General features: G+C 39.8%; 3 protein-coding genes across 7 annotated transcripts in view; 2 read left to right on the plus strand and 1 right to left on the minus strand.

Annotated features, from left to right (window-relative positions):
- LOC143880096 (glucose-induced degradation-like protein) overlaps positions 1 to 7,316 on the plus strand; it is a 25,714-nt gene extending 18,398 nt beyond the window's left edge. For all 4 annotated transcript variants that reach the window (XM_077382850.1, XM_077382848.1, XM_077382847.1 and 1 more), the window contains 6 exons: positions 3,879 to 4,022; positions 5,696 to 5,769; positions 6,018 to 6,072; positions 6,161 to 6,223; positions 6,322 to 6,449; positions 6,945 to 7,316. In XM_077382850.1, coding sequence (XP_077238965.1) covers positions 3,879 to 4,022; positions 5,696 to 5,769; positions 6,018 to 6,072; positions 6,161 to 6,223; positions 6,322 to 6,449; positions 6,945 to 7,023 — 543 coding nt within the window. In that variant the 3' untranslated portion in view covers positions 7,024 to 7,316. The remainder of the gene's footprint in view (positions 1 to 3,878; positions 4,023 to 5,695; positions 5,770 to 6,017; positions 6,073 to 6,160; positions 6,224 to 6,321; positions 6,450 to 6,944) is intronic.
- Positions 7,317 to 10,371: 3,055 nt separating this feature from the next.
- LOC143878494 (putative cyclin-D7-1) lies at positions 10,372 to 13,294 on the plus strand. Of its 2 annotated transcripts, none has more exons than XM_077380769.1 (6): positions 10,372 to 10,824; positions 10,934 to 11,020; positions 11,108 to 11,206; positions 11,822 to 12,029; positions 12,608 to 12,741; positions 12,831 to 13,294. In XM_077380769.1, the coding sequence occupies exons 1-6, from the start codon at positions 10,552 to 10,554 to the stop codon at positions 13,092 to 13,094; spliced, it is 1,065 nt and encodes a 354-aa protein (XP_077236884.1). In that variant the 5' UTR covers positions 10,372 to 10,551; the 3' UTR covers positions 13,095 to 13,294. The 2 variants fall into 2 exon arrangements, with proteins under 2 accessions (XP_077236884.1, XP_077236885.1); XM_077380770.1 differs by having other exon boundaries at positions 12,926 to 13,093.
- A 1,963-nt stretch (positions 13,295 to 15,257) lies between these two features.
- LOC143878495 (uncharacterized) lies at positions 15,258 to 19,206 on the minus strand. The gene is made up of 4 exons (XM_077380771.1): positions 19,073 to 19,206; positions 18,620 to 18,874; positions 16,735 to 17,307; positions 15,258 to 15,545 (listed from the first exon to the last, which is right to left on the minus strand). Exons 1-4 carry the CDS (start codon positions 19,122 to 19,124, stop codon positions 15,502 to 15,504), a joined length of 924 nt encoding a protein of 307 aa, XP_077236886.1. The 5' UTR covers positions 19,125 to 19,206; the 3' UTR covers positions 15,258 to 15,501.
- Positions 19,207 to 19,271: the final 65 nt, after the last annotated feature.

The raw sequence follows: 19,271 nt of genomic DNA on the forward strand, positions 1-19,271 counted from the left end.
GAAACAAGCCAGAGCGACTAAGGAGTTCAGGAAGGAAAATGTGTTGATGATGCTGGGACAGTTGGAACTGAAAGAAGTAGAAACAAACTTGGGGGAGGTGGATTTGCAGTTGAGGGCGGATCTGCTGGCGGAATACAAAGACATCACAAGGAAAGAAGAGATTAGCTAGAGGTAGAAATCCCGTTCAACATGGCTGAAAGATGGGGATATGAATACTAGATATTTCCATCGCATGGCCTGTACAAGAAGAAGGTTGAATGCTACCAATTGCTTAGTGGTGTATGGGAGATTAGTGGAAGACAGAGAAGTAATTCGGAATCAAATTGTGTCTTATTATCAAAACCTGTATAGAATTCAGCACCATTGGCATCCTAAATTGGCGAGGCTACAGTTCAAAAGGATACCGGAAGGTCGGGATCTATGATCTATGGCTGGAAAGGCCTTTCACTATGGAGGAAATTGAACTGGCGCTGAAATCGTTACGCAAAGACAAGGCACCTGGTCCTGACGGGTTTCCACTAACGTTTTACGATCAACACTGGGAGACCATCAAATCTGACATTCTGGCATTCTTCGTTGAATTCCATGAAAGGGCGGTCCTTAACAGAGCCATTAACACCACGTTTATTACCTTGATTCCAAAAGTTAGCGGAGCGGTTGAGATTAAAGACTACCGGCCTATCAGCCTTGTCCATGGGGTTTATAAACTTTTGGCGAAAGTTCTTGCTCGAAGGCTTAAGACAGTTATGGGTGATGTAATATCAAAATTCCAGGGAGCATTCGTGAGTAATAGACAAAATATTAGATGGAGTTTTAATTGCTAACGAAATCCTAGATTCAACTAAGCGGGAAGGAGGGAGTGGTATAATCATGAAGGTGGACATTGAGAAGGCTTATGATCACGTTGAGTGGCGGGTTCTAGATCATGTTATGGAGCGAATGGGTTTTGGTCTAAAATGGAGGGGTTGGATGAAGGCTTGTATTTCTTCAGCTTCCTTCTCTGTCCTCATCAACGGTTCTCCAGAGGGATTTTTTGGCCCGTTATGGGGAATACGGCAAGGGGATCCTCTATCTCCTTACTTATTTATCATGATGGCGGAAGTGGAGGAGTTGGGATACATTCAGGGGCTCAAAGTAACTGAGAATTCCCCGGCGGTGACTCACCTACAGTTCGCCGACGATACACTGGTATTTATAAAAAATAGCTCTGATCATGTATTGAATCTCAAACGTCTTTTTAAATGGTTTGAAATCACTACTGGGCTGAAAATCAATATGTATAAGAGCGCTCTCACTGGCATTAATATTAATGCAAGCCTCTTAATGGCTCACGCCAAAAAACTGGGGTGTGTTGCAACCTCACTTCCCCTAACCCATCTCGGTCTCCCACTGGGATTTGGAATCCCATCGAAATCACAGTGGGATCCGGTGGTGGAAAGGACCGGAAGGAAATTTGCTACATGGAAAAAGAAATATTTGTCTTTTGGGGGAAGAATAACTCTCATAAAGGCAGCATTGGCCAATATGCCCGTGTACTTCATGTCGTTGTTTAAAATACCAGTTGTGGTGGCGAAAAGAATTGAGAAGCTGTAGAGATTTTCTTTGGGAAGGGCTTGAAGAGGGAAAAAAGCTGAAACATTTGCTTAAATGGAAGAAGGTATGTGTCAAAAAAAAAGAAAGGTGGGCTTGGGATTGGCAAGCTAAGGCTGATAAATAAATCTCTTTTGGGTAAAAATGGCTGTGGCGTTTCGAAAATGAGAAAGATGCATTATGGCGCAATATCATTGGGGGGAAGTATGGGAGTAATTGGGGTGATTGGATATGTCGGAATCCTCTGCGAGGTAGGGGCTCTGGAGCCTGGAGGTCCATTAGTACTGCTCGGGAAGCTTTTGTCTCTCATATCCAATTCAAAGTGTGGAGGGGGGTGAATGTACGTTTTTGGTTGGATGTTTGGCTCGGTAAGCAAATCACTAATGGAGAGGTTCATGGCTTTGTATCGGCTGGAGGTTAATCAACACGCTTCGGTGGCGGAACATTTCTGTCGCTGCGAGGAATCCGGGAAATTTGTGTGGGATATAAAGTTGCGGAGGAACCTTAAAGACGAAGAAATCAATTCATACCCAGATCTCCTTCTCATCCTGGAGGAGTGTTACTACCGTATGAAGAGGATAAAGTTTTGTGGCAACCGGACTCGGAGGGTGGATTCTCTGTTAGATCATTCTTTCAACAACTTTGTATGGAAGAAGGGGTAGATTCCAGCTGTCAAAAGATACGGCGTCTATCAATCCCTCCGAGGATTATGGCATTTGCATGGACGGTATCGCATAAATGTCTCAACACATATGATCATTTGAAACAACGTTGCTTTCAGCTTGCCAGTAGGTGCATTCTTTTTTTTTTTATTCTTTGCTGTGAGGCGGAGGAGACTATTGATCACCTATTTATGCATTGCTCGTACTCATATGGAGTGCAACGTTCTGTTCTTTTGGAGTCCAGTGGGTAATGCAAAAGGAAATTACTGATATCGTTCTTAACTGGTACAACGCCTCTCATGGGTGCATGGGTGAATATTTATGGAAGGCATTACCATCCGCTATTATATGGCACTCATGGAAGGAACGGAATAACCATGTTTTCTCTGACAAAGGTAGGCATTGGAGGCATATTGTTCTGGACATAAGGCTATCCCTCATTGCTTGGGCAAAGGCAAAAGGAAGATTAACTTACCCCACTGGAATTGCCTTAAGAAATTGGAATGTGTTGATACACAAAAGAACTGCTCGGGAATCAATTACACCACATTGGATAGCCCCTGGGGAGGGATAGTTAAAGCTCAACTTCGATGGTAGTTCATTGGGAAACCCCGGGCCGGCTGGTTTTGGCGGGCTAACTTGCGACTCCATGGGTAGGACTATAATGTCGTACTCGGGACCTGCGGGCAGGTGTGATGCCAACGAGGCGGAAGCGAGGGGACTGCTTTTCGGCCTTCGATGGTATGCAGACCACAACATGGGACCTTTGATTGTGGAGGGGGACTCGTCGAATGTTATTGGCTGGGCTGGGAGTCGAGGCTGAGGGCCGTGGAGGTTAAACTTTATCATTGATGAAATTCGGGATCTCGTTCGGCGTATTCATCGAACTCTGGTTCATCGAAGGAGAACGGCCAACTCTTTGGCCGATGTTTTGGCCAAGGAGGGAGTCATCCTTGTGGAAACTATTGTCAATTGTAATGATTCTCTGGCCTCATCGTAGGCACCTTTTCGTTTGATCTACCCATTTTTATTAATAAAACTTAGTTACTTATCCAAAAAAAAAAAAAAATTAGTAAAACAACACCCCCCCCCCCCCCCCCCCCCCCCCCCAACCAAAAAAAAGAAAAACACACACCCAACCCAATGACGGGGAAATTTCGCACATGGACCACATACCATCCTCATACCAAATCAAGATTTGCCCTTTGGAATTTAGTCCTCGGTGTCTCCTTTTGTATTTCAAAGATTTTTTGGATTCCTATCATTACCGAATTGCCGATAATGTCATTACAGGATTTCATATGAATCCAATTGGATTTTTTCTAGCATTTGCCAATATTCGATAGATGCTAAGGCAATAACTTTGAAAATGGAATTTTAAAACCCATACAACACAATTGTTTGAGGTGGCTGCTTTCTTACGCTCTTCTGCATCTTCAAGAATTTTATATTTCTATTATAGTGATACAATGAGCCTTCTTCGTTAGTATGATAACTAGATGCAAACTCTAGTACTTTTTATTTTTTACATGAGATGCCATACTTCTCCCTTTAGGATCAAAACTCTCTTATTTCAATAATGCCTGCTATTTTTATACTCATGGATGTTCAATGCTTACTTTATAGGCTTTCGCTGGAACACAGAATGTTTCTAGTACACAAAAAGATGAAGCATGGAAGGTTAACGTAAGGATCCAAGGTTGTGATCTTGATCATGGTTATCTATGTGGCACCATGGAAGCACTTAATGTTCCTTTGGCAGACACTCCGGTGAGCAACTTATTTTTCACTAGTGAGATGCAACCAACAGATTTCGTGAATTTCAATCCTCCGATAAATTGATTATTAATGTCAATTGCTTATGCCATGTTGTGTAGCTTATCTCCAGTACTATATTATCTAATGAAATCTTTACTCCATGAAGCTGTTGAAACTTATTTCTTTAGATTTACTATTCTATTCTTTTTGTTCTTTGATGCATGACATTCTAGGGTAGGGAATGACTTAGAGGTTTGGAAAAAATATGAATGGATTATTAGGAATGAGGAGAAGGAATCCAGTCCAGGAATTTCAAGAAAGATAATTTTTTTGGAATTTTCGAATCTAGAAAAGTGCCTGTTTTAGAAACTGGCCTGATTGATCGACAAATCTCTGACCATCAGATCTCCATGAATTTTGGATAAGTTCTAAGAGAGGTACGAGGAGGATGATATTCAAATATCAGGTTGAAGAAATTAGTTATTTGAGTTCTAAGCAAGATCAATGAGTTTTGCAGACTTTGGGAATCTCAAAACCATGTGTTGTTTTCGGGTTTTGTTGTCTTATCGGAAGTTCTAAAAGCGGACACCGAGAACGTGAAAGCCATTGTTGATTTGTCAACCCCTATATCCATTCTCGACGTTTGCAGTTTTCATGGTCTTGCGACTTTTTATTGATGCTTCATTTGCAACCCCTATATCCATTATAGAAAAAATCTTAAGATAAACTAAACGGATCTTTGCTGATCTGTTGGAGTCATTAGATCTAGTTGGAGTGCAATTGCCATAGAAGAGAAGCTAAAATCAGGAGAAACATTTCTACTTGTAGTTATATTAAAGAATGTTTATCAAATTTCATCATCACCGTCAAAATGAGATGCGAGCGCTATGGAATAGAATGTAAGCCTCAGATTCAGGATTAGTAAGGAACTATTCACTTATGGACCTTAGGGGAAGAACTTTGGATCTAGGTGGGAATCTAGATGGTTTTAAATAAACTATAGGACGAGATCTAGGTGGTGTTCTAATAGGGGTTGGTTTCTTAAATTTTCTTTCCAGTTTAGCAGTCCAAGTTCTAGTTTGATTTCTGTGGTACTTTGTTAACTTAGACAGTTGATCTTGAGTTGGATTGGAGTCCAATCAAGAAAGAGAACCATTAGGGAGAAATGTATATATAAGGCACTGTATGCACAAGGTTTGTCTATGACAAATAGATTTTTTTTCTCTTTTTATTCGAGCACTTATGATTATATATATATATATATATATATATATATATATATATATATATATATATCCAGTGATACTAGGTACTCTTTGTGGTGATTTATCCTTTTTTGTACATTATATTTTCTGAAAATACAGAGCTACGACCTCCAGGATACATCAGTACTCCATGGGATGTGATTTAAGATGGGTTCGCTATTTTTTTCTTCCATGGCTGATTTTTAATATAGCTGTCTTGCTTTTATCTTTGCAATTTAAACTTGATTCCTAATGCTGCCTGCTTAATTTATATTGCTTCAAAGCAGATAAACATATTTTCTATTGGCTCAATTAGTGTCATATTCTTGTTTTACATTTTATTTCTGTTAGACTTGGTACTTGGCAGGAATAAGGAATTTCATTCTGAGTTTCATGGAACTCTTCAATTGAATGTTTGTTTGGTTTCTTCGGCGTTTCCAGGTAGTGACATTCTGGGAGGGGGAAATTGTCGATAACAAGAACTATACTTTTTTCACTGGAAAGTGGGAAGCAACGTATGGTTTCTTTCTTTCTCTAACCTTGAACATGGAGGCTGTAAAAAATATGTGAAGGGACTGTTTGAACTTTGAACTTTGTAAAACATTAGGCCTGCATAGGGTCTGTTAAGGAGATCTCTCTTGCCGCTTTCCACATGTTTACTTGGTTAGAAATTAGGAGGATCTTGTATTGCTGTTTTTATGTAGTTCAAAATATTTATCTATTTTAACCATTCAAAAAAAAATATTTATCTATTTTTTTGCAGGCCTGAAGATGACATCAGACATTGGTCTAAATTCCAGTCATTCTCTCCACTTCTTGTAAGAAATAAAAATTTATTGGGTGGGTAGTACTGTAGTAGTACTTGAATTTCATTTAACTGAAATTACCACACGTTTGATCTTTCAGAATCAAGTGGAGGCTGATGGTGGCAAATCATTGGACCTGAGTAACTGTCCTTACATATTTATGGTATGGTTTTCAGTTCTCAACTTTTTATCAACTGAGAAATAGCTTTCACTTGATTTTGAAATAGTGATCATGCCATCCTTTCCTTTTTGCCCATGCAGAGATGGAAAGAACAATACTTTGTGAATGTCGGACTAGACTGTGGCTTAACTATAGCTGGATTTTACTATGTATGCTTCTCTTGTAGTGACGGCTCCATCAATGGCTTCTATTATGATCCAAACAGCAGGTACACGTACCCTATTTAACATTACATACTTCCTCTAGAATATTTAGGCAGAAATAAATACCTACACACACACACGCACACCAGTGTGTAGAAAAGAGTTTCTACACACCAGTGTGTGTGTGTGTGTGTGTGTAAAATGAATGCGCACATATTTTCAATAGAAAAAATATGAGTGGGTAGAAGTACAAGTGCAGCCCACTTGTTTTCTATGATCCAGATTTTTTATTTGTTAGGCCTTGCTATGAATGGACCATGCATAAAAAACAAACCATTGGTTCTTTGTTTTCCCATCACCGATTTAACAAACACAAATTCGAAAGTTAGAATCGCCTGATGGAGCCCAAAAAAAGAATTGTTTAGAGTTGGCCCCGCTGTCCTTTTTGGGCCGCAAGACTACCATATAAAAACACATTTATCTATCTATGTATCCCATGAAACTTATTTAAACATTCACCTAATGTTATTGATGAACATATGACTGACCCCAACATGCAGCCCGTTTCAAAAGCTTGAGCTGAAGTCGACAAATGAAGGAAGATCTGGATTCAGTTTCTCATCCTATCAATTACAATGAGGACTGGAAAAAAGTTGCAGAGTATTGTGTAGATGATGGAGATCTCATGACAGATGTTCCATTAGTATCGTTCCTATGTAACACTGCCATTTTATGTTTCATCTATATGAGTGTTTAGTGTGTGTTTCTCTTTGAAGTATTTAGAACTTAGAAGCGGTTTGTATATTTCAAACTTCAAAACAGTAAGGACAGGTGTGAAAGTACAAGGACAAATAATATTGGTTGTATTGAAATACATTGGACAAATCATGTCCATTATCACAAGATCACAGCTTTTTTAGTAAATAACCAAATTCTTTGAGCTTGAATTTATTTGGCTCAAGTTCAGTTTTCCTTAGGGGTGCAACCCCGGTCGATTTTTGGTAATTTGGGCTGACCTTTAACCATAAAATCGGGTCGGATTCGGGTAGATTCCAACTTGTTTTTTTAGCAAAAGCACCTGACCCAAGTTGCACCCCTAGTTTTTAGCTATAGAAGATGGCAGATCTAATTGAAACTGGAACGACTTGTAAACTACTATTTTTCCATTCACGGCCTATTTTGTTTTCAAAATCATGAATTCACGAAAATCAGGGTGGCTCATCCGTTCGCAGATCATCAACAGGAAATCCTAATCAATGATTCAAATCCCCCATGATTTAAGTATCAATCATCAAATTAGGACGCAAAATTGCAATCAAAATGATGCAATTCTCTTCAAAGGGCTTCAAATCAATTAAATGTAAGCTTGCCCCAAATATCCTCAAACTTTTGGGATATTCTACTATTTTCCCAAGTGCATCTGAGACAAGAATCTTCACAAGATTAAATCAGCTTGGTTGGTAACATAATTTTATATTGTTTGCCCATAAGAAACCCAAGTATTTTTAATAAAGAACAAAAAAAGGTAAGGTAAAAAACTAATCTTTTTATACCATTTTTAAATCAAAGGATTACTACAAAACATGGGCGACTGATCAATTCCCATCCTAGTCTGTATCTCTCTTGGCTTGTTAGTTTTAGTTATCTTTTATATGAGGAAGTGTAAACTGAAGGGAGCCCTTGCAAAAAAGAGGTGAAAGGGCTCCCCTATTGGCTGCACATCACTATCATGTTTGACTTTTCAGCCGTTATTAATGCATGATGGTGATGTGTAGCCAATAGGAGAGCCATTTCACCTCTTTTTTGTAAGGGCTCCCTTCAGTCTAGAATTCCTCCTTGTATATTTATCTTTTAGTTTTCTTTTATTTATCCTTTATTCTGATTGGTTGTAGAGTTTGTGGTGGAATTTGAGAATATTGTAGATCTTTATATGCTCTCATCTCTTAACGTGAAAAAGGCAGAGAAGATTCAACCAAATTTCGTGCTCTATAAGAGGGACTGGTTCTCCCGAACGAACCATCAATTCTTTTTCCATTTTCTATTTTCTAGGTACCTATCACATGAACTTCCATGCCCAAAAGGGTTAAAAAAAACAAGAATTTTTATATGGTGCCTTTCCGCCATTTGCGTCGTGCTTTTCCACCTTTTTATCGTCGAGAAAGAAAATTTTGAAGAAAAATTGGGAATTGTGTTTCCCAACCCCAACCTCATTTGTCCTTTTCTCTAAATCCCTAAATCCGAGTCCCTAAACTGTTAGAATTCGAGAAGCGAAGAGGGGGGGATCGCTCCAGTCAATTCGTTGCTGCCTGTTTCACCCTGTCTAAAAAGAGGAGAATGAGAAACGCTGAGAGCACACTGTAAATCATTAATTTTTGTAATTATTCATCTCACGCATAGAATGCCTGTTTATGATGGAACGAAGTATATTGGTCACATACATGACCCAAAAATTGCTTTTTGACCATTGATTGTAAAAAGTGACTAACATTCTCTTAGAAAAATAAGTATTTACATATGATATACGTGGGGTAGATAGAAAACACATGGGCATTTTTTTCTTTTAGGAAATGACATCCCCCCTCCCCACACTCGTTATTCGTTAAATTTTAAAGGCAAAGAAAAACTTTAAAGGGATGAATTTAAGCAGTGAACCATTCTCACGAAAACGGTTGTGTGCGCTGTTGGGCGGGGGGAGGAGGTTAACTATTTCCTGAATTATTGCAACATTTGCCTAGCCCAATAAGAAGCTATACAAACTAAATCAAAATAAGTTTATACGATATTTAAAAGAGAAAAGTGTTCCTGCGCAGCTGCACAGGAAGCTCCCCGCGCTTAAGTGGCTTATAAAGCCTCCCATAGGTCACTTTTTGTGGACCCATAAAGGTGGACCCGCTATACGAACCAATGGGAGGCTTTTTAAGCCACTTAAGTGCAGGGAGGCAGCTGCGTAGGAACACTTTCTTCTGTTCAAAATGATAAAAAAACACCTTATTCTGGGTACAAGATGCAGCTTGGGCCAGGCTCAACCCTAACCCAATGGTCCAAACTGATTTTGGCTCATGGGTTGGGTTGGGTTGGGTTACTTAGGGTTTGCTTTTTGCAAACCCGATTTAATTGCATGTTGAATTAGGGTTGATGCCTTGGGCAACCTGATCGACCTTTCATCTTCTAATTTCATCGCGAGTGTAAAAATCTAAAGGTTATGTTTTTTTGTATTTCTTTTTTTTTTTTTTTTTTTTTTTTTTTGCCTTTGGCTCACCTGAACCCAACGCGACTCAACCCAACTCGATTTCTAAAAGACAGGTTAGATGGTCAGGTTAGGGTGGAGAGATTTAGACACAACTTGGGTTAGGGTTGACCATGTCAACCCGAGGCTCAAGTTGGTTTGGTTTAGGATCGAGGCAATGCTATTTCGTGTTAGACTAGGGTTGGCCTCAACCCTATCCAACCCACCCCGAGTTGCACCCCTACACTCTCCACCTACTCTCTAAAAACATTGAAACACTATTTGTGACATGGCAATCAATCCGAACCCTCCATATAATCTTATGGCTCTAAATATTGCCACGACACCATGCATGTTTCCATTTAATACCGTAACGCTGTAAATCACACGACATGCGGCTTTTACGTAACCCACGCTCCTCCCTTATTTAATACACGAAACGTGGGAAACATAAAAATCCAATCTCAAAACCCCTTAACAAGACTGGGCCCCATCCAAGTGTTGCTGACATGGCACTCCCTATTTAAGACTCATACACCCTCATCCTCGTGTCCTCACGCAATTGGTTCATCACTTCAGTTAAAATAAAACTGCCCTCATTTACCTTTCATGAGTCCCCGCCTCCTTTTTTAAAAGCCCTAACCCTAACCCTAACCCTAACCCTAACCCTAACTCTACCCCATGGTTAGATTTTGCCACATACAACTTATACTATAAGTTATAACAGACTCCCCACCACTCCACTATTTGCACCACGTCTTTTGGTTTCTAAGGAAAAGAAGAAGAAAAACATGAAGGAAATGAACGTACTGGTATTCAGATTTTCATGTCAGACGATTTTTGTTTCTCTTCTTTCTCCTGCCATTCAATGCCTCTCCAGTAATCTACAGTGTTAGAGAGAGAAACACAGACATATAGAGAGAGAGAGAGAGGTGGGTGAAATGCGCACCAAGTCCCAAGAAATGGAGAACAGTCTGTTATGTGAAGAAAAGCTGTTATTCACAAGCCCTTCACAAACATGTTGCTATCGTGAGCGTTTTCTAGACGTACCCAATAGTTGGTTTTACTACACCACGAGAGAAGAACGAGACAAGGCTCTTGAGGTTTGTCTGAATAAGGAGAATTATTATCTTCTGGGAGCTTCTTACGTGGATCATCTTCAATCGTCGGATTTGGTGGATGCTAGGTTAAGAGCCATAGGATGGATTATCAAGGTTAGCTGCTTTGATAATGGGTTCTTCATTTTTCTTAATTTCTATATCTATATATAATAAAATGAAGAAAATAATAATTTTTTTTCTTTATTGAATTTGTTAATTTCAGACTCATTATCGGTTGAATTTCTCGTTAGGGGTGGTATTTGAGGCAGTGAATTTTCTTGATCGATTTATTTCATTGAACCGAAGTAAGGTAAGGATCGACTACTATATATATTGGCTTTTCTTCTTCTTTTTTTCTTTCTTCATGATCTTGTTGATAATTTAATAAATTTTGCAGAAATGGAAATACTGGATGATTGAATTGCTGTCTGTTGCATGTCTATCCATTGCTGCCAAGTCTAATGAGGTCTTCATCCCTCCACTGATTGAATTTCAGGTGGGTTTATTTTCTTTTCTTTTCTTTTCTTTCTTTAGAAAATAATTGGATTGAGCTCTTATTTTACCTACCCATTTGATTTTCTCTGTTTTTCATTTCCATTTTTAATTAGATTGTATAATTAAATTGGGAGATGATATTTTCACCCCTCTGCAGTACGCATTCGCCCCCTTATAACCTGAACAGTGGGCAATTTTAACGCTTTTTGACGTCAAATCACGTTATAAAGGGACGAATGCGTACTGCGAGGGGGTGAGAATATCATCGCCCTTGAAATTTAAATGAAATAGCTTATAGAAATAATATAGAATGCTAAGGATTAGTAAACTTTCCTTAATTATTAATGACACATTTCATTCAATTAAAACAATTTTTTGTTTAGATTTTACCATTTCCAAAAGAAAATTTGAATTTTAAGTAACAATATTTACATTTTCGTAGATCCCATAAAATTAACTAAAAAGACTCTGGAAATGACCAAGAAGCCTCTGGTAATGCCCTGCTATAGTCTTAAAAAGAGCAATATATCGCAATAAAACAAAGGAAACTATTAACATATGCAGGGGCATTTACGTCAATTTCTGGGCTAATAATCTCTTGGGTGGTTGTTGAAAGATGGAGGATCTCGACCATTCGTTCCATCCATGCATGATCCAACGGATGGAATTAACTCTAATGATGGCCCTGGGATGGCGCCTCAGCTGTGTGACGCCCTATTCCTACGTGGATTTGCTGACGTGGCACCTTGATTCCCTCCTTCCTCAGCCTCTCCACGTCGCTTTAACTGCTCGCATGAAGGAGCTGCTCCTTTCAGCTCTCTCAGGTATTCTTTATATAAATGCCCCCACCACTAACATGCGCCAGTGGTGGTCCAATCACTACGTTGCAATATGATTTGGTGGGCCCCCATCATTGATTGATCCTATATGTTCACTTGTCTATCCATAAAAATCCATCAGATCGGGCGATTCTAATCGTCCAAAGAGCAATTCAATGTGGGGCCAACCAGATAAACAGCTCATATAGGTGCATGTTAGAAGCATGGTTTCAAATTTCGGTGTAGAGTGCGTTTCGGTCCTCACTGAAACCGAAAATTCGGCCGAAATTCATCGAAATCAAGTAAACGGCTATTTTATCTCGTACAGAATATTGACCAAATTTAAATTTCAGTCATTTCAGCCGAAATTTCAGGATAAACGAAATTTTGACCGGAATTTTGAAATTTCAGCCGAAATAAATAGCTGTTTCGGGTATTACCGATTTCAGTTTCAGTCTCGACCGATACTCGAAATCGGATTTCGGTTGAAATTTAAAACCATGGTTAGAAGCACCCATTTATATATCATTTTGTGAAGATCACAATACATTCTTAAACAATGATTAAAAACCCCAATACTGCAGACCCGAAATTCAGTGAATTCAGGCCATGTACAGTGGCCGTATCGGCCTTCCGATGCAGTGTTGAAGAATTACTACCGTCAAGATCAAATACTCATCTCTTCGATCTTGGCAATCTCTTTCCGTTCGAATATATGGTAAAGACCTCTAAATTCTAAATGTTTTTCATGAACATGAAATTATTTTGCTGTTTCTTCCGTTATTATTGTAGTTTTAATGATCTTAGGAGGAGATAGACAAGTGCCACAATGCAATGGAAGAGCATGTGGCAGACCCTTTATGCAGTTTTTTAGTTTCTGGCCTCTCCAATTGTCCTTCCAGCCCAGATACAGTTATGGCTTTGGAACTACATAACATATTTGATTGCTGCGTCGATTCTGCTTTCTTCGTGGGCTCGAATCCAAAGAAGCGAAAGAGGGAAGACAGCGAAAGCTGCAGAAGGGATGCTGTTACAGTTGATGACTCTACCTCCAAGCATCCAGTCTCTTAAGGGACGGTGTTTAGGATATTTACACCATGGAGCATCCTAGATTCTGTATCTATAGATCTACTCATTTTCAATTTGTGCATATATTTAGCTTCTATGCATTAAAATTTCACATATTGTGGGTTGGTAAAGGTGCATAAGCCTGGATTCTTGACTTCTAATGTATAGCTTTGTTTGATTATTACTATCCAAGCTTATTTGTTTAGCTGAAATTAGAAATCTTACTAATTGTGGTTTGGTTTTCATGACTTAAAATTGCATAGTTGTAGAGAGAGAGAGAGACCTGTCTATATGTAAAACACCTTATTCTGTTATTTTTAACAAGGGATTTGCTAGGATCCATCGCAAAAGGCATTCCGTGGAACCTCTCTTGCATGAGAGAGCAGCCACCTCTTGAATAATAAAAAAATCTGTTTGAAAAGTGAGCCTATGCAGCTGCTCTTTCATGCAACAGACGTTCCGCGAAATGCTTTATGCAATGCTTCCTACGGAATCCCTTTTTCTTTTCTTCTCTTTTTTTTTTTTTCTTTTTTTTGAGAAGATAACTATTTCATTTTATCTTTAAAAAATTCACAAATTGACACACGGGACAAGCTGTCCTGTAACTGTACACAAAAAGCAAGACTATAATCTTATGTAATCCCCGTGATATCGTTAAAAGATATTTCCGTGTCTGATCGGATTGCACCCACCTTTGCTAAAACGTCCGCCATTGAATTTGATGTCCGTCTCCTATGCGTTAACGATGGGCGGATATCTCGAACAAGGTCTCTAATCTATTCCACCGTGCTAGCTAGTCTCCATGGCCCAGCACGTCTGCCCTCAGCCCACGCAATAACATTTGTGAAGTCCCCTTCTACCATCAGAGGACCCATATTGTGAGACTTATACCATCTCAGCCCGAAGAGTAATGATTTTACCTCAGCCTCATTTGCATCACACAACCCAACCGGCTCTGAGTAAGTCATGATGACTACCCCATTTGTGTCACGTAGCGCGCCCCCGATTCCACCCGGGCCTGGATTTCCCAACGAGCTTCCATCAAAATTTAACTTATAAAATCCGTCAGGAGGTGCAATCCACCGTGGGCCAATAGTTTTTGACACTTTTCTTTCACGGAAAATAATTTGAGGCTTCCATAAGGTCTGATCTTTTAACAACTATAGAGTGTGTACAAATTTTACCCACCAATTTACAATGGCTAGCCTCTCTATTCTTGTCCCTTGAGATTTTTTCTTAAGACTGACAGCAACACCCAAACCCAAGTAACTGTCCATTATGATCTCCACACAAGACCCTTGTGACCCACCTTATAAGCAGAGTTTCATAAGTTTGTCATACGCTGATATTCCACAATACAATGGAATTGCGGAGGAAAAGAATTGTCATGGTCTTGAACCTACTCGATCTCTATTCATTGCATTCAATGCTCCAAAAGGTTTTTGGGGATAATCTTTGCTGAAAAAGTGTACAAAAGGCAAACACCAAAATTCAACCATTTCCACCTCGACTATTAAAATTCAACCATTTCCACCTCGGCTCAACCGGCCCACCAAGCCTGTTTCTAAATTTTAAATTTTCTTAACTTTTACGCGTTTTACACCCTAAAAAGATGGGATTATGCGGAGGGACTCGTTTTATTTGGTTACATTCACATATTCTCATCGCTCGTTTTACACCCAAATCCCATTTCCACCTCGTTCCATAGATTCTCATCGCTCCGTTTCTGCCCGTTTTATTTGGCAAGAATGAGAAGCCTTGCAGAACACACCCTAAATGTTTCATGAATAAAAATTGAGGACTGTTAGCAAAACCGGATTTCATTTGGAAGATAAAGACAAGGAAGTGAGCTACTATCCCAATGAAATGCAGAAAAAAAAAAGAAAAAAAAAACTGTGCATCGTCAGTCAATTCCATGTTCTTCTTTATTTTCCAAACGAAATCCTATGTTAGGAAGTGTTTTCCACAAAAATTCATTTTCATCTTTATTTTCCAAACGAAATCCCATGTTGGAAGTGTTTTCCACAAAAATTCATGGTTGCCAAACATGGCCTTTGTAATTCATTGACGCAGCTAAATATTCCACCGATTTAATTGGATGAATTGACTTGTAGCCTTTATTATACAGTGGTAGGTATGCATACATTCACATAATACACTTAAATCTTGTTTAAGAATCACAAAATCTGTTTATTATTGAAATAAATTGTTGGGTAATACACCATTCCAAAAAAATCGGTGGGTAATACAATAAAATTACATTTTCCAAACAAGAAAAGCATTCTTTTCTTGGATTACAAAAAGATCTGAACCTAAATATTATATTAGTGCATAGACAAATTGAACTCTTAAGAAGACAAGACCATACCTTTCTTAATTTCTCAAGATTTAGAGAAGGCTTTGCTTGCTCTCAGTTGGTTTGGAGTATCCTTCCATGCGTCTCTTCAACGATTTCTACAAATATTAACCTCCATATCAACAACATGAAAAGATCAAAATGTTTGAGTATATTAATCTCTCTCTTAATTTCTATTTTTTCAACCCATTTATTTTTACTCATCTATTTTTCTTTTAATTTTATTTTCTGGCTCGCCTAGGCGGATAGCAATTAAACCCGCCGAAAAGGGGACCACCCCGCCCCGCGCAGGGTTGGTATTCCCCAATTTAAGCGGGGAAGGGGATTAAAAAAATTACCCGAAGAGGGGAGGAGGCGGGGATAGCGATGGCTCTGGCCTCGTCCTGCCGTGTAATCCGTGTCTATAAAATTACATAAATATTCCTATATATCTTTAATATTACGAAAATAAGTTATATTTATTTGTATATTTAGTAACCCCAATTGAGGCTATTACTATTGAACAATGCTTATGTAATTCTTTTTTTTTTTTTTTTAATGTAATGGTTTGACCATTATCATGTTTGAAATGAAAATCTTGAAAGATATAAGTGGTTGTCTTTACGTAAAGTGTTATATTTTAGTTTGGAACTGTGGATTCGTATTTAATAATGGAAAACACTTTGAAAACAGAATCCCGCCTAGAAAATAATGACAACAATGGAAATGACCGTGGATTTGGTCATTTTCATTGTATTAATTGTGTGTCATGGGGATTGAAGCTCTCTTTATTGCCTTTTTTGTGAATGTGGCACAAGTAATTGATCCCCGTCGGGGACATGGATTAGATTTTTCCCTGCAGGACGAAGAATTTTCCTTGAGGTAGGGACGAGGCGCGGTCGGAGATTCCCGCGAAAGGGGGGTTGTGCATACACCAAAATTTGGGAGAGTAATTGCATGTACGGATCATTTCTCATGAATTAGTGAAAAGATATGCAACCTTAAGAAGACTTAAGTGGGGTCCGACCTCAGTGTAATACAATGCACCGCCGCTGCTATGAAATTGTGGATCCCACATTTGATTGATCCTAACCGTCCACTTGATACAAAGCCCTTACATTGGATCTCTCTTACGGCTCAAATCCTAGCATCTAATCACGTGTACCATTTTATATTGAAGATGGAAGGCCGAAAACTACACACATTACTGGATGATTGGCTTGATTTCTGGGCCATAAGATGAATCAAAGGTGGGACCCACTACACCGAGCTCGGGTTCTACTGAATTATTCAAGGAGAAAATTATACCTGCGTGAGGATTTGTCGAGACGGGTACCGGCGAAGGTGGTGACAGTGCCGGTGCCAGTGACAGTGCTGGAACCAGTGCCGGTGGAGGTGCTTTTGCCGGGGCCGGTGTTGGTGCCGATAGCAAGGAAGAGACAGCTTCTTTTACCTTCTCCACCACGCCAATCTCTCCGCCGGTACCGGAACTCTTGGGACTCATAACCTCTGAAATCACCTGAGAAAGTGCCCTCTCTTCCTCTCCTGGCTCAAGCTTCTGCATCAGATATTCCTTTACTGAAACCCCTTTATCGTAAACTTGCTCATTGATAGTATTTGGTTTAGTTGTTGCCGTGGTGGCAACTGGTGGCCCTTGGATCTTGCCTGCTATCATATGCGTCGCTTCGGAAACCATGGTGTATGCTGGCACCAGAATGTCGGTCACGGTCTCCGTCAGTGTCTTCCCACCATTCTTTTGGGTTTGTTCTTCTCGGACGGCCTTGGGCTCGAGGACATGCTTCTCGGCCACTATAGGGGGTGTTGTGTTGTGCTGCATCGCCGTCTCTTTGTATCCGTCCGGTGCCATCTCCGACTCATACACTGAAGCGCAAGAAAATCAGTAGAAGGAGAAGCATGCAAAAGGCGTGTTAATATCAAATATGTTGCAATTAATAACAGTTTGCAATTATATGCACTCCCCTTTTCTAATATTGACACTACTCTATTAGAGAGGAAAGCTGCTTCCTTCGGGTCCGACCTGAGTTTAGGGGTGCAACTTAGATTGGGTTGGATGAGGTTAAGGCCAACCGTAACCTAACCCGAGATAGCATTCCCTCAACCCTACCCAACCCGAGCCTTAGGTTGAGGATGGTCAACCCTAATGGAACCCGCCTCTGAATCTCTCAACCCTAACCCAACCTATCTAACCCAAAATCAGGTCGGATTGACTCAGGTTGGGTTCGGGTTCACCTAGGGCCAAACAGAAAATACAATAACCCAAAGAAAATCTCGATCAAATTAGAGGACGGAGGCCGGGTTCGGTTGGGTCGCTACGGCATCAACCCTAACCCAACTCGAAATTAAATCAGGTTGGCTTTTGTCAATGCTAGCCCAAGCCAACCTGTGGAAATGATAACCTAACCCATGCCAAAATCGGGTTGAGCCCGACCCAAGTTGCATCCGTACCTATGTTACGTACAACTAGTAAAAAGGCATGCACACCGGCGATGCACCCACACCCTAAAGTGAATGAGAGACATAATTACTGTAAAATCTAATTTTAGAATTTTTTTTGGGCGCTCATAAATTTGAGCCCTACCAATCCACGTTAGCCCCCTTGCAAAAGGTTATAATCTCCCTTATGTGACCCAGTTATCCATTCTTTATTATTGGATGAAGCTGTGGGTTCCTATATTGTGACCCAGGTAAAAGTCACCCTTATAAGCCCTTCAATATCCATTCACTTCTCTGACGTGGGATCTTTGCTTTCCTGTAGAACCCCCAACAATCTCCCCTTCCATGTGGAAGAAACATGGGAACTACGAGATCTTTCCTGAGGAAACTCGAGGATACACCAAGGTTACCACACCCCGACGCTGATACCACTTGTTGAGACTCAGGTAGAACTTACCCTTAAAAGTTAGCCAATATGAGGACGGTGCCCAAGTCCTTATAAGCCCTTCCACATCCATTTACTTTTCCAAAGTGGGATCTTTGCTTTCGCGTGGAACCCCAACAACCTCTACAATTTCAATGTCGGAACTAGGAGACCGTCGAACTGGTCCTTAACCCTCATCGGTAAGTGGATGGCCATACATTTTTTTTTTCCCCCGAAATGATAGAAATAAATGGGCATGCATTGATAATGACACTCACTTTGAAGGAAAATAAATAAAAAAGAGATGGAAATTACTAGGAGCTCCATGGTACTCAGGATCCTCTTCATCATCATCTTCCTCTAAGTTAACACCCCAAGCAGGCGTGGTGTTCCCTCCATCATGCCCGTGTTTCTTCTTAATGAGTGTCTGCCTCCACTTCTTAGCTTTGTCCTTCACCCTCGCCAAAACAGATTTCTTCACATGGTGATTTTGATCTTCTTCATGATCGTAGCTCTTCCCGAACGAAGGCGACATGGGCGACTGACACCGCCCGTGCTCATCATTTCCACCTTCACATGCAGAACCCACAAAACTATATATATTACATTTCGTTTAAACAAAAGTTTGAGAGATTCATATTCCCTGCTGAATCATCTAACGTACTATCGTAAGCATAACACATTTTGATTCTATTAGTGTAGTTTTGATTAATGTACAAAAGATTTACAACATTGCATGTACTAGAGAGATAGATAGAGTTTGATTACCAGAGAGAGTTCGTTCTCCGGTGGGAATTTTCAAGCCATCGATTTGGGCCATACCTTCGGGAGCTTGAAAAATTTTCTCTTGGTTTTAATCCCTACACTAAGAAGTTGAGAAAGAAGAAGAAGAAGAAGAAGATGATGATGAAGAAGAAGAAGAAGAAGAACCCTCGCTTCTCGTTGCATCTCAATCACGAACCCGCCA

This window comes from Tasmannia lanceolata, unplaced genomic scaffold (genome assembly GCF_043159265.1).
Source record: "Tasmannia lanceolata isolate RefF3 unplaced genomic scaffold, GAP_Taslan_0.1 ptg000006l, whole genome shotgun sequence".
NCBI classification, from domain to species: domain Eukaryota; kingdom Viridiplantae; phylum Streptophyta; class Magnoliopsida; order Canellales; family Winteraceae; genus Tasmannia; species Tasmannia lanceolata.